Source organism: Rhinopithecus roxellana, chromosome 1 (genome assembly GCF_007565055.1).
Source record: "Rhinopithecus roxellana isolate Shanxi Qingling chromosome 1, ASM756505v1, whole genome shotgun sequence".
In the NCBI taxonomy this organism is placed as follows: Eukaryota; Metazoa; Chordata; class Mammalia; order Primates; family Cercopithecidae; genus Rhinopithecus; species Rhinopithecus roxellana.
Window position 1 is genome coordinate 99,451,582 of NC_044549.1, and position 15,549 is coordinate 99,467,130.

General features: G+C 35.6%; 1 protein-coding gene across 1 annotated transcript in view; it reads left to right on the top strand.

Annotated features, from left to right (window-relative positions):
• Positions 1-15,549, top strand: part of VEPH1 (ventricular zone expressed PH domain containing 1) — a 263,608-nt gene that overhangs the window by 202,557 nt on the left and 45,502 nt on the right. Inside the window, exons 10-11 of the mRNA XM_010365910.2 lie at positions 5,721-5,860; positions 9,157-9,291. Coding sequence (XP_010364212.2) covers positions 5,721-5,860; positions 9,157-9,291 — 275 coding nt within the window. The remainder of the gene's footprint in view (positions 1-5,720; positions 5,861-9,156; positions 9,292-15,549) is intronic.

Here is a 15,549-nt window from a genome sequence, read left to right on the forward strand (position 1 = left end):
TCTCCTTAAGCTGATAAGCAACTTCAGCAAAGTCTCAGGATACAAAATTAATGTGCAAAAATCACAAGCATTCTTATACACCAGCAACAGGCAAGCAGAGAGCCAAATCAGGAATGAACTTCCATTCACAATTGCTTCAAAGAGAATAAAATACCTAGGAATCCAGCTTACAAGGGATGTCAAGGACCTCTTCAAGGAGAACTACAAACCACTGCTCAGTGAAATCAAAGAGGACACAAACAAATGGAAGAACATACCATGCTCATGGATAGGAAGAATCAATATCGTGAAAATGGCCATACTCCCCAAGGTTATTTATAGATTCAATGCCATCCCCATCAAGCTACCAATGAGTTTCTTCACAGAATTGGAAAAAACTGCTTTAAAGTTCATATGGAACCAAAAAAGAGCCCGCATTGCCAAGACAATCCTAAGTCAAAAGGACAAAGCTGGAGGCGTCACGCTACCTGACTTCAAACTATACTACAAGGCTACAGTAACCAAAACAGCATGGTACTGGTACCAAAACAGAGATATAGACCAATGGAACAGAACAGAGTCCTCAGAAATAATACCGCACATCTACAGCCATCTGATCTTTGACAAACCTGAGAGAAACAAGAAATGGGGAAAGGATTCCCTATTTAATAAATGGTGCTGGGAAAATTGGCTAGCCATAAGTAGAAAGCTGAAACTGGATCCTTTCCTTACCCCTTATACGAAGATTAATTCAAGATGGATTAGAGACTTAAATGTTAGACCTAATACCATCAAAACCCTAGAAGAAAATCTAGGTAGTACCATTCAGGACATAGGCATGGGCAAGGACTTCATGTCTAAAACACCAAAAGCAATGGCAGCAAAAGCCATAATTGACAAATGGGATCTAATTAAACTAAAGAGCTTTTGCACAGCAAAAGAAACTACCATCAGAGTGAACAGGCAACCTACAGAATGGGAGAAAATTTTTGCAACCTACTCATCTGACAAAGGGCTAATATCCAGAATCTACAAAGAACTCAAACAAATATACGAGAAAAAAACAAACAACCCCATCAAAAAGTGGGGAAAGGATATGAACAGACATTTCTCAAAAGAAGATATTCATACAGCCAACAGACACATGAAAAAATGCTCATCATCACTGGCCATCAGAGAAATGCAAATCAAAACCACAATGAGATACCATCTCACACCAGTTAGAATGGCAATCATTAAGAAGTCAGGAAACAACAGGTGTTGGAGAGGATGTGGAGAAATAGGAACACTTTTACACTGTTGGTGGGATTGTAAACTAGTTCAACCATTATGGAAAAGAGTATGGCAATTCCTCAAGGATCTAGAACTAGATGTACCATATGACCCAGCCATCCCACTACTGGGTATATACCCAAAGGATTATAAATTAGTCTACTACAAAGACACATGTACACGTATGTTTATTGCGGCACTATTCACAATAGCAAAGACTTGGAATCAACCCAAATGTCCATCTGTGACAGACTGGATTAAGAAAATGTGGCACATATACACCATGGAATACTATGCAGCCATAAAAAAGGATGAGTTTGCGTCCTTTGTAGGGACATGGATGCAGCTGGAAACCATCATTCTTAGCAAACTATCACAAGAAGAGAAAACCAAACACCGCATGTTCTCACTCATAGGTGGGAACTGAACAATGAGATCACTTGGACTCGGGAAGGGGAACATCACACACTGGGGTCTATCATGGGGAGGGGGGAGGGGGGAGGAGGGAGGGATTGCATTGGGGAGTTATACATGATATAAATGATGAATTGATGGGTGCTGACGAGTTGATGGGTGCAGCACACCAACATGGCATAAGTATACATATGTAACAAACCTGCACGTTATGCACATGTACCCTAGAACTTAAAGTATAATAAAAAATTAAAAAAAAAAAAAAAAAAAAAAAAAAAAAAAAAAAAAGACAGCATGATTTCTCTCTTCAACATTTAATCTAGAAAAATGAATAATCTTTTTGGCATCAATTATCCAATTATATAAGTAATATTTCAATGACTGAGATATACTAAACATACTATCTGGAATTACCTTAAATATTTATGTTGATGTGATTGCCTTCAGGTTCTCTACACTTAAAGTGCTTGTTTCTCTCGTGCTTTAAGTTCAAAATCTTGATCATTTTTCAAAGTATACCTCAAATATCCCCTTCTCCTCCTGGTCTTGTCCACTGAGGCTTCAAGAACTCTTTACATCTCATGATTCATTCGCCCACAGAATACAGACATGATTTCTGATTTTATGCAAGAACACTGTATGTTCAACTTAAATCTTTTTAAGTTCATGGAGAAGGGGATATTTGAAGTATACTTTGAAAAATGATCCCCAGTTCTCCAGTCAGAATGAGTTGCTTATTTCTCTGAGTAGTCATCATCATGTGTCCCTCCATTATCTCATAAACTTAAAACAACTTATAACCATTGTTTTACATTCAGATGTTTCTCCCATTTAGCTGCAAGCTTCTTAAGAGCAGGACCATCATCAGGCCCCTATTCCTCTCAACACATATCTGACACTCATCCATTCATTCATTCAACAACAATTTATTGCATTCCTACTGTTTGATACTGTGGAATAAACAGGAGGGAAATACAGGAACAATTAACAACTAAGTCTTAATGTCATGGGGAGAATTTTCCAAGCCAAGAAAACTCTGAAAAAAATGAGAATAAAAATATTGGTACAGACCAGATTTACTGAAAGCATTAACAGAAGCCTTGTATCATAGAACTGATGTATTTTTATAGCCAGTGTATATGCTTCTAAGTTAAGGATCTCTCTCTTGTACTACTTTGACCATTTTATGTGATCTGAGACTTCTGTGGTTTGTGTATAAAAAGCTGCTAGGCTCAGAGTGAGTGAAATAAATCTAATAATGTTTATTTTCAAAAGAAAACATGAATTGGCAGTAAAAATTTAGAGGGAGGAAAAAGGCAGAAACTTTTTTTTCATGGTAAAGGCCTAAAGTCCAACTTGCAACTCTCAGGCTAACTACATGCATTCTTGGAAAAGAACTTGTTTCCTTTTGAAACTTTCCATTAAAACAAAACATATTGCTATCTCTCTATATATGTTACACTTAGATTTATTTCAAATACCATTTTTTGTATGCGCTCTTGAGATACTAAGTTTCCTATTTCTTTAGCATAAATTAAATTCAATTTTTCAGAGCATATGTGCCAACTTAAAAAAATTATCATTGTCAAACAATTTCTGATTGGGCAATTTTAAGTCGATATTACGCTCCATTCTATTCTCCCAGGTCTTTCTCAGTGCCAGACCTCCTGGTCTTGTCCATTGAGGCTTCAAGAACTCTTTACATCTCATGATTCATTCGCCCACAGAATACAGACATGATTTCTGATTTTATGCAAGAACACTGCATGTTCAACTTAAATCTTTTTAATTTCCTGAAACAATTACCTTCATAAAAGCTAGTCCTCTTCTTTACCAATGTTTCAGAATCACAGAAAGCTATTAATGATTAACATTTCTGTATATATATCTAACTTGCCCTGTCACATTGTTTGGTTTCCAAGAATGTCTCCTCTAATCTCTCATTGGCCACTCTCTCTAAGATTTTCCAAACTTTTCCTGAAAAGCCTGTCACTTATTTCATACCTGACCTCTGATGGAGCACAGATAAGTCTTCCTCCCCATTCACTAGAGAATTCAACAACACTCTGTCTTAGGTGGGGACTTACTCTGTCACCTTTACTAGGATCCTTATCAGCTTTTATTATTTTGTTTGTTTGCTTTTAGAGATGTGGTCTCACTATATTACCCAAGCTGGCCTTGAACTCCTGGGCTCAGGGATTCTCCCACTTCTGCCTCCCAAGTAGCTAGTACTACAGGTGTGTGCCACTGTGCCTGGCTTTCTCATCAACTTTCAAAAAACTCTAGTCCATTTCCATTTTTAAGAGTAGGGCATACTGGATCACTTCACTGAATCTATTAATTTTTTCTTTCTTTCTTTCTTTCTTTCTTTCTTTCTTTCTTTCTTCTTTCTTTCTTTCTTTCTTTCTTTCTTTCTTTCGGTCTTTCTTTCTTTTCTTCTTTCTCTCTCCCTTCCTTCCTTCCTTCCTTCCTTCCTTCCTTCCTTCCTTCCTTCCTTCCTTCCTTCCTTCCTTCCTTCCTTCCTTCCTTCCTTCCTTCCTTTCTTTCTTCTTTCTTTTCTTTCTTTCTTCTTTCTTTCTTTCTTTCTTTCTTTCTTTCTTTCTTTCTTTCTTTCTTCTGTCTGCCTTTGTTTTTGTTTTTGTTTTGTTTTGTTTGAGACAGAGTATTTCTCTGTTGCCCAGGCTAGGGTGCAGTGGCACGATCTCACCTCACTGCAGACTCCACCTCCTGGGCTCAAGCCCACCTCTTGCTCAGCCCCCCAAGTTGCTGGGACTACAGGCAGATGCCACTGTGCCCAGCTAATTTCTGTATTCTTTGTAGAGAAAGGGTTTCACCATGTTGTCCGGGCTGGTCTCAAACCCTTGAGATGAGGCAATCCGCCCACCTTGGCTTCCCAAAGTGCTGGAATTCCACGCATGAGCCACCATGCCTGGCCTCTATTAATTTTCAAAACATTTCATTTAAAATGTAAGATCAATTCTGAAACAAAAAATACCCCATGAGCTATCAGTACGACTCTACAGATTAAAAAAATCCCCAGTATAGTAGAGCCTAAAACATTCCAACATGGTGTCAGCCCTGCTGAGTTCCAGTCCTGGCTCTGCCACAGATTGAGCAGGCTTGAGCCATTTTTTTCTGGATCTCTGAGCATCATTCATCATTCATCTCCCCAGACATTAGTTATCTATTCATATTTATCGGTCATGTGCCAAGGTTATAAGAGTGAACAACGCAGTCACAGTGGTTTACTAAACTGGCTTTCTAATGAGCTGTTACCTCATCTTTATAACAGAAATAATACCCATCTTGTAGGGAAAAATTAAGTGAAGTCGAACATGTAACACATGTGGAAGTCAATTAATGATAATGTTGATTATCCAGTATTTGACACAGTGCCTAGCACGTAGAATCTCAACCCATATTTGCTTCATTCATTTATGTATTCATTATTCCTGTCTCTACCCATGGTTCCTCACCACCTCTACACCACCCATCCACTACTCCCTTGTCCCTGAAGGTATCCTTCTCATTAAGTCTCCCAGCTGAAATCCTTCAGGGTGAGATAACCTTTTCAAACCTGACCAGTACAGTTCACAGGAAGCTACACCTCAGCCAGAGTTATTTTGGAAGCTATCTCTGAGGCCCCTGCACAGCCAAGAGAAGAGCATCCACAGTTCATGGCAAGTCATTTACTACCCAGAAAATGCCTGGGTTTTCTTAATCCATTTGTTTATTTTTCCCAGGTAATCACTTCAAGATGAAAATGATACAGTATCTCCCATTTTATTGATGAGAGGGTTTTCCCCCCATTGGAGTTGCTCAAATAGTCTTCATATATTGTTAATTAAAACAATAATAATAATTTAAAACAGCTTTATTCAAATCTACTTTCCATGAAATGGATCCACTCTCAAATATACAGTTGTTTATAGTTATTAGCTCACAGTCTGAAAACTGAAGGATATTTTATAAAGGCATTTGTGTGTTGAAGTATCAATATAAAGTGTAACTCTGGAAAGACCATAATGTTTAACGCTGTATGTATTTGTTTCTAGACACTGTGAGAAGTTGTGTAGCAAAGTTGTTCTTCACCTGCTCCCTGAAGGGTCATTACTGCCTATACAGTAAGTCCAGTTTTATTCTCGTCAGTCAAGAACCTCAGCCATGGATCCAGATCATGTTTCTATTTCAGCAGGTTTGTATAATTTGTGTTCATCAGGCTCTTTAATGAGCCTGTGGGATATGGGCTTATAATCACTTTTATTGAATTATTATTTGGCCAGAGTTGATATGTAGATAACAGCAATACATACATATTTCATTAATAATTTTAACCTCTTTTTTATATTTTAGGATAGTTTCCTTATAAAAGAAGGAATTATTAATCAGTTAGCCAAACCTATTAATATCTTAAATATCCTTAGCTTTAAAAAAGAAGAATGAAAGGGAAAATATCTTTGGTTAAACAACAGCAAAAGCAGCGTATTTGGGAGAACAGCTTCCCTTACGTAGTGCTAGCCTTGATTTGTCTAGAGTCTTCCAATCTCCAATTAATGTTAGTGTCAGTATATTCTTTTTGACATTGTTAAGATACTGGAATGTCTCTTTTTTTCTATAGAATATATGTACATAGGTGAAATTATGTATAGAGCAACTTACAACTTGAGAATGAAGAATTTGATGCAGAGATGTTAGCATCAAAAGAGGTTCTTATCTGAAAATAGTTATCTTGGATGCACTAAACTTTCATGTAAAATTTGAACATAGATTATAAAATGTTAGTAGTAGAAGGAATCTTAGGAATCATTTTTACAGATAAGAAAACTGAAGGGCAGAACTCAGATTATCTGACCCCTGACCCAGTGATCTTTTTGTTGTCATACGTATGTTGAAAAATAATGTATTTTTATTTTTAAAATGCATTATTTTATGCAGCTAGAAGTTGGGAGGGCAAAGGCAGAAAAAAACAAAATGCAAATGTTATAACATGGCTGAAAAGTGAAATGATATGACACTTTATTTACTTCTGTTAAAATATTTTCATAATAGCTCCTGTAAAAATCACCAAGAAGACAGTTGTATTTCTCTATAAAATAAAGTCAGGCTTATTGGAAAATAATGAATTTTAATGCTGAATACATTATAATAATAAAGTAGAACTATGGTAATTAAGAAAAGAGACAGATTGGACATGCCTTAGGAATACTGTTTTTTTCTAAAGCGAGTCTTATGAACATTTAATAACATCTCATAGAGAACAACTCACATTTTGGTGTGAACCAAATTGTACATGAATACAAAAAACAGCATTGACTGTCCTTCCTTTTCTTGAAATAACGGCCTTATTTTTCTTCTATTTTGCTTATATTTTTCACTTAGTTTTCATCAGTGATTTTATATTTGGTTTCATCTTTGGCTTTGTTCTAAATAGTTGTCAGTTTTCTGAAAACAAACCAAGAAATCTTGATGGATTTTTTTGCCCCTCAGTATTATTTTATTGACTTTGTCTGATTCTTTGTCTTTCTCTTTAAACAAAATCACCAAAAAGCATCTGTGTATGCTGTGTTTCTTCTGTGTTCATTTTACTGTAATGGTTTCTTTCTTTTTCCACACTTTTGATATCGTGTCATCTTCTGCCTGAATTCTGGCTTTGGGGTAAATAAAAATCAAACTTTGACTTGATATTAATAATTACAACCTGGCACTACTCTTGTGCATTGGGCCAAACTCTTTGCCTTTTCTGTCAACTGCACACATTCATACAGTTCTCAAATTCACAGACTCCAATCTAAATGCTTCTGTTTAGATTGATGATTCATTAAATCAGATCCTGTTCTTAAAATGAAAAATTGGGTGCTGATCAGTTTTTGATAATAATCAATAATTTCTCAGATGTATCCACATTATGGGTTATGTAATTTATCTATTGCTGGCTCTTAAACTTTTTGAATCTGTGGATCACTAACTTGAGCATTAAGATCCTCCATCTTTTCCCATTCAGTACTAGAAATAGTTCATTTTGATGATAATGATAAAATTTTTCTGGAATAGTATTTATTAATCTTCATTCACTAAATAGAAGGTTTGTACATACAAACCACTTAGTCTCATACATCAGTGCTTAGACAGTCATTGACGTAAAAAGAAAATATGATTTCATAAGCCAATCTCATTATTTTATTATGCATTATACATAAAGGATCCTATGTATCACATTGTATGTATGTAAATGGTATTTTATACCTTTATAGATGTTCTATACATTTTTTTAAAAATTGTTTCTTTGCATTGAAAAGCTTCTTACATTTATAGGTATAACACTATCACATGTGAATGATTATTAGACACATCATTGATTAGTAAATATACAAACACAAGTCAAAATCTTCCTTTGAAAAGTTTATTTTCATTGGCTTGAATGAAATATATGTAAATGTGATTTTCTTTATGTTCACATTCTTATAGCTCAACACTTAGAGAATTTATCTTAAAGTTTTGAGAATATTCACCCATTATACATTTTAGAATTAAAATTATTTTTCTGTCCCCCATATACCCACTCCTACTGTTCATATTTGATTAATGTAATAATGAACTTAGTTGTTTAATTTCTATTCTTCATGATCTACTCTGTATAAATATACTTGATTTTTGTGCTCTACTTTGATTTTATTCCTTAATTCCCAGATATTTGAGAAAATAAATATGAATATTTATATTAACCGTATTCCAATTAAGGAACATCCTTGGGAAATCACTGAGATAAACACTATATTACAAAGGTTAGGCATACTTACGGACATCATTATCAACTGCCTTGAAAATACTATGAAATAATTTTAAATTTCTGTTAAAAAATGGAATCCTGAAATATATCATATGTTTGATCTTTTTTCATTTAATTTTTTTTTTTTTTTTAGACAGAGTCTCACTCTGTCTCCCAGGCTGGAGTGCAGTGGTAGGATCTCGGCTCACTGCAACTTCTGCCTCCCGGGTTCAAGCAATTCTCCTGCCTCAGCCTCCCAAGTAACTGGGACTATAGGCGCATGCCACCACGCCTGGCTAATTTTTTGTATTTTCAGTAGACATGGGCTTCACCATGTTAGCCAGAATGGCCTCGATCTCCTGACTTTGTGATCCACCCGCCTCGGCCTCCCAAAGTGCTAGGATTACAGGCATGAGCCACCACACCCAGCCTCATTTAATTTTTTTAAGAGAGGTAGGGGTCTTGCTATATTGGCCAGGCTGGTCTCAAACTCCTGGTCTCAAGCGATCCTCCTGCCTCAGTATCCCAAAGTGCTGGGAATACAGGTTCATTCACCACGCCCAACCACCATGTTTGATCTTTAAGACAGATCTTTTTCTTGTTTCATTTAAATTTGAATCATGTTAAAGTTCAAACCAAGCCTAAACAGTGCCTTGAAGTCAATCAAACAATACTATTGAGACAAGACATAGTATATTCTGTTTCTGTCTTTAATGCCCTTTCAGAGCCTGTTTCCTGAACCCCTGTCCATTCAGAGTCATTCTGTGCAATTTCTCAGAGCCCTGTGGGAGAAGACCCAGGCAGGGGGTGCTCACAGCTTTGAAACAGCCATGATGGAGTCCACGTTTCCACAGCAAAAGGTAAATGTTCCTTTCCTTGGCCATGTTACAAGCCAAGATTTAAGATTGTCTTGAAACAGTTTTCCTTTTTTTTTTTTATTTTTTAGCAATTTAATTTCTTCCTTCTTTCCTTTACCTTTTTTTAAATTATTATCAGAAAACACTTGTAAGTAATTATTTCCACGTTGTACCATAGTGCATTCAGAATAGAGTGGTACCAGTAAACAAGGATATTGCCCTTTGAGGTCTGTATACTGACACAATATAGTTCCTTAGAACCGCACAATAACTGCATGCATAGTATGAAATAGAAAAGATTTTACAGCTGGGTGTGGTGACTTGTATCTGTAATCCTAGCTACTCAGGAGGTTGAGGCAGGAGGATGATATGAGGCCAGTAGTTCAAGATTAGCCTGAACAACTTAGCAAGACTCCATCTTTAAAAAATATATATTTTTTAATTAGCCAGGCATGGTAGCACATGCCTGTAGTTCCACTACTCCTTGATCTTGGTCTTCCCAGCTCCAGAACTATAAAAAATAAGTTTCCATTATTTATAAATTACCCAGTCTTAGGTATTTTTTTATAGGAGCACAGTGACTAAGAAAGAAGGACTGAACTAAAGTTAGAAGTCATAGGAAGATGGGAGAGCTATTAAGAAAGTCAAATTAACAGGACTTACAGCCCGTAAGAAAAACAGAAGAATCCAGGATGACTCCAGGTGCATTGTTTGGCTAACTGGATGGTTATATCACCCTGAAAATGAGAAATCACAAAGTAATCTGATGGAACAGAAGAAGATAAAGCATTCTGGTTTACATATTTTGAATCCAAGCTGTTTATATGACTAACCAGGTGGTGGTAGTGGTTAAATGCCAATGTGGGCTTCAGGAAGAAAGCCTTGACTGGAGATATGGATTTGGGAGTCAAAAGCTAGCACTTAGTGTCATGGCAGAAGACTGGATTGCTCAAAGGAAATATGTATATTGAGAGAAAAGAATGGTTATTAATCTCTTCTAGTAAATATTATCAGCTTCTCTCTTTTAGCCCTTCCCAAACTCAAATATTCTGATTATTCTTATTTTGCCTTTTAGATAACCCAGGAATAAATATTGGATGCTTACTGAGCAAACCAGATGTTCTGCGAGTATATAATCATGGTGTCTGTCCTTGTTTTACTGTTGAAAAGGGAGACAAGCATGCCAATATTAAACAAATTCATAGTACAAACGAGTAGCAAATTAAGTACTCCAGAACTGGTCTCTTGTGAAACTAACAAAATACCTTTTAACTGATGAAGAATTCTAATAATATGAAAAATGAGCATGGTTAATCCGAAGTTGATTTGTAATGGTCTGTAAGACACTAAAAACCCATCAAACTATTGCATCACTGCTTTTTGGATTGGGTTTAGGAATTCAACGTGCAGTATTAAAAATAAAGGAAACGCCACAATTGCTTCAGTGTGGAGTAAAATGGAATTCTTTGCACATTTCAAATTTCCAACTGTTGCATCATGTTTGAAGACAATGCCTCAAGTTCTCATAAATTTTTCATTGCTAACTGTATTTTAACTAGAGGCAACCAGTAAATTAAAACTTGGCAGGCTGTTTCAAATCCTAAGAGATTAAAAAAAAAATACTTGGAAAACTACTTTTGTACATACTCACATGTATACTTATTCATATTTCTTGTATTCCATGCTAATAAACATTTCTCTAAGGGAAAATTAACTGTAAACCAAATTTAAAATTTTTTAAAGTTTTATAATTTGGTTTGTTCATGAGTAATAGAAAAAACTTTGATATCTGCAATGTACATTGTGTGGCAAATTTATCTGCCCAAGTATTTCTCAAGTATATTTTTTCCTATTTTTTATGAAGTATTCTCTGTACTAAATTCAAAATAGCTAAGAGAATGGTGCAAAGTCTGCTTTATTTTCACAATAGGTGCCAATTAGACATACATTAGTGATTTGAAAGAGATGGCCATGTGCGTTTCAGTTGCAGTGATGGAGTTTCACTGCAGCGAAATGGATTCAGGTACACAAGAAAGAAAGAAGAAACTCCCAATGCATGAGTATCTAGAATATAACATTCTGGACAATATAAAGAGAAGTTTCTTATTGTGATTGCTTTTTAACAGAATCTTGGAATTTTGGAACTAAAAATTATCAGTGAGATATCTATTAAATTGCAAACTGCTTGAGGGCAAGGATTTTGCCATATTTACCGTTGTATTGCCAGAGCTACACAGTGCTTGGCATACACTGGGCTCTCATTAAATAATACATATCAATTGAAAAAATTTAAAAATTCTGTCATTTTCTGGATGTTAAAATCGGAAGCAAAGGGACCTGTTGAAGGTCAGTGGCAGAGCTAGAACTGATACACATACACTTGCGATTTCAGGGTTGTCACTAATGAATCTAGTACTTCCCTCCTCTGGGCCCAGGAGAGGATCACATTTCCCTGTCTACTGAAGCAAGGCTGGTCATGTGACTTGATTCAGCCAATGAAATATGGGAGGGGATATGTATCACTCCAAGAGGAATCTTTTAAAAGCCAGTGTACTCTTCTCTGCAATTCCTCTTTTCTTCTACCATGATAATGATGATTGTAGGAGCAAATGTTGAAATTGAGTTGCCAGAAGATGAAAACAGCCTAGAATTCTGAGCCACCACACGGAGGGCTTCTGCTCTAGAGATCCACCCAGTGCCACCACACATTTTGTATGAGAAAGAAACATCTGTTGTTTTGTTAGAAACTGAATTTTTGGTATTAGTTATAGCAGCATAACCTGCCTTTCTTGATTCATACACCTACCACAGTAGTTAAGCATGTTAGCTCTGAATCACCTTGCTTTAAAATCTGGCTCTGCTCCTTACCAGGTCTGTGTCCTTTGTCTCTGTGCCCAGTTTCTTTACTTGTACAATGGAACTAATATTAGTACCTACCTCATAGCACTGTTTTGAGACTTGAGTGAGTTAATACATACAGAGCTCTCAGAACAATGGCCACACATTGTGATCTCTCAATAAATGTTAGCCAATATTCTAATCCCTAGCCAGCACCCCACCTCAAATAACACAAATTCAAACCCATCTTGCATGAATTAAGGGAGGTTCAGAGTGGAGGTAGGAAGATGAACCTGACTGATAATCTCTCAAGTTATTGTACTCTGCTACTTTGGTCAGACCAACATTACCAGAAATGTTTTCCAAATTTCAATCATGAATTTTCAGTATAAAATTCAATCAAATTCGGCCAGGTGTGATGACTCATGCCTGTAATCCCAGCATTTTGGGGAGCCAAAGCGGGTGGATCACCTGAGGTCAGGAGTTCAAGAGCAGCCTAGTCAACATGGGGAAACCCCATCTCTACTAAAAATACAAATATTAGCCAGGCATGGTGGTGCATGCCTGTAATCCCAATTACTTGGGAGGCTCAGGCAGAAGAACTGCTGGAACCCAGGAGGTGGAGATTGCAGTGAGCCGAGATCCTGCCACTGCACTCCAGCCTGGGAGACAGAGCAAGACTCTGTCTCAAAAATAAATAAATAAAATAAAATAATAAATAAATAAGTTCAATCAAATTATCTTTTGCAAACTATATATGAATCTCACACAGGCATCAAAATGTGGAAATGCTTATGTAATATAATGCTAAATTTTTTTTTTTTTTTTTTTTTTTTTTGAGACGGAGTCTCGCTCTTTCGCCCGGGCTGGAGTGCAGTGGCCGGATCTCAGCTCACTGCAAGCTCCGCCTCCCGGGTTTACGCCATTCTCCTGCCTCAGCCTCCCGAGTAGCTGGGACTACAGGCGCCCGCCACCTCGCCCGGCTAGTTTTTTGTATTTTTAGTAGAGACGGGGTTTCACCGTGTTAGCCAGGATGGTCTCGATCTCCTGACCTCGTGATCCGCCCGTCTCGGCCTCCCAAAGTGCTGGGATTACAGGCTTGAGCCACCGCGCCCAGCCATATTTTTAATATATAAAAACAAAAGTTTAATATTAGTGAACTTAGTAAAATGCATCAATTCAGTAGTTCAAATTTTTAAAACATCACTTAAATGACATTTGATAAAATCCAACAATCACTTTACTAACACACATTTTATATAAAAATTGTATTAATGTCTGTGTCACTAATTAGACTGGATTTCCATGAGAACATATGCTTGTCATTGTACACCCAGCACCCAGAGCATCTCCTGGCATACCGTTGACACTCAGTGATATGTGTTGACTGAATAAAGTGAGTGAGCACTTTTACTAACTAGCAATGGAAAGATGTGTTCTTAGCATGATAAATATTTGATAACAAAAGAAAAACTATGCCTAGTGGTGAACAACTGAAGATGTTTTTATTAAACACTGAAATAAAACCAGAATGTCCAGTATAATCTTTATAATTTAGTATTGCTCGAAAGCGTGAGCCAACTTGAGAATATAAGCTCCATGAGAGCAGGGATCTTGTCTGCTTGTTCGTTACAGAATCCAGGATATCTAAAGAGTGTGCCTGGCTCATACTAGGCATTAAAAATAATAATAATAGCAAATAGAAAACAACACAGAAATAAGGAGTATACTATTTGAAAGAAGAAGATAAATTCAACATTACTTTTAGTTAATATTAAAATAAAAAGAGCACTCTTAGAATTAATAATAATAATTAACTTTACTGGGCATTTAGAATGTGCCAATAATTGTCCTGTTCATTTAATATCAATTATTTCACTTAATCCCAATGATAAAACTATGAGATAGACAGTATTATCATTATCATCTTACAAATGAGTAAACTAAGTAGAAGAAAGATTAATTTTCTCAAAGTCACAGAGCAATGGAGAGAAATAGACTTGAATGAACAGTGATATTACCACATTCCTGATTGGAAATAGTAAATATTACAAAAATGTTAATACTTCCTTAGTTAATTAGCACTTTAACTGAGTTCCAATTTAAATTCTAAGAGAATTATTTTGTATCTCTTATGAAGTGATGGTAAAATACAGCCAGAAGGATACATAGGTGAGACTAGTTTGAAAATTTTTGAGAGGGGCTAAAAAGAGGACATTCCAAAACATTAAAGCATACCATAAAACCTACAATTATTAAATTACTCCACTTTTATGGAAAGAATTAATGCAGACAAATGGAACAGACTAGTCCAGAAACCAACATAGTTTTATACATATAATCAGTTAATGTATATATACAATTGTTTAACTACATATGAAACAAACCCTTTTGAAAAAGCCTACATAAAAGAGCATGATGTCAAAATCCTAGAGCTAAATTTATACATATAGAAAAAATGTAAACGTATTTGCTATAATTAGAACTTAAACAAGGATACCTGTCATCACCTTCAAAATTTAGCATTTTACAGTGATCCTACCCAATGCAGGGAGACAAAAGCAGATAAGGATTAAAGCAGAATAAACAAGAAAGAGAAAGAGATAGAGCTGAGAGGGAGAATGAGAGAAAGATAAATTATTTATAGACAATAAGATTATTTGTGTAGAAAGTTCAAAAGAATCTAACCTTTAGAACTTATACAAAAGATCCATAAAGTTATTTGACATAAGATCAACATATAAAATCAATAACAAATCTATATATGAGTAATAACTAAATAGAAAATGTAGAAAAGCATGCCATCTATGATAGCAGTAAAGACTCTAAAGGACCTAGGAATAAATATAAGAAAAACTGTGAAACTCTTTAATGATAAAAAATTTTTAATATTAATGAAAAAAATTTAAGGACATGAATTAATGAAAACATATGACCTTTTCATGGTCAAAAACAACCATTATCATATAAATGAAAATTTTCTCCCAAATTAAAATGTAAGTACAATTTCATAACCAATCCTAATGGCAACAGATTTTCTCATGGAGTTTGACAAACTGCTCTTAAATTTAGAATAAACAAAATCTTAAGAAAGACTATGGGGGAGGAAATTTTTATGCTAGAGAAAAAGAATGTGATTATTGCCACAGGGATAAATTAATGGTAAATAATAAAGAGCCCTGAAACAGTCCCAATCATATGTGAAAGCCTGGTAGGTGATAGAAGGGGATTACACATCAGTGAAGAGAAAGTAAAATATGTTTTAAATAATGTAAGGACATGTAACTTTTCCAAGCTGAAAAGATAAAAGTAGATCCTTCACAGACACCATATAGATCAATTAACTCAACATAAATTAAAGGCTTAAATGTAATCAATGAAATATTATAGCAATTAGAATAAAATATCAAAAGTTACCTTTAT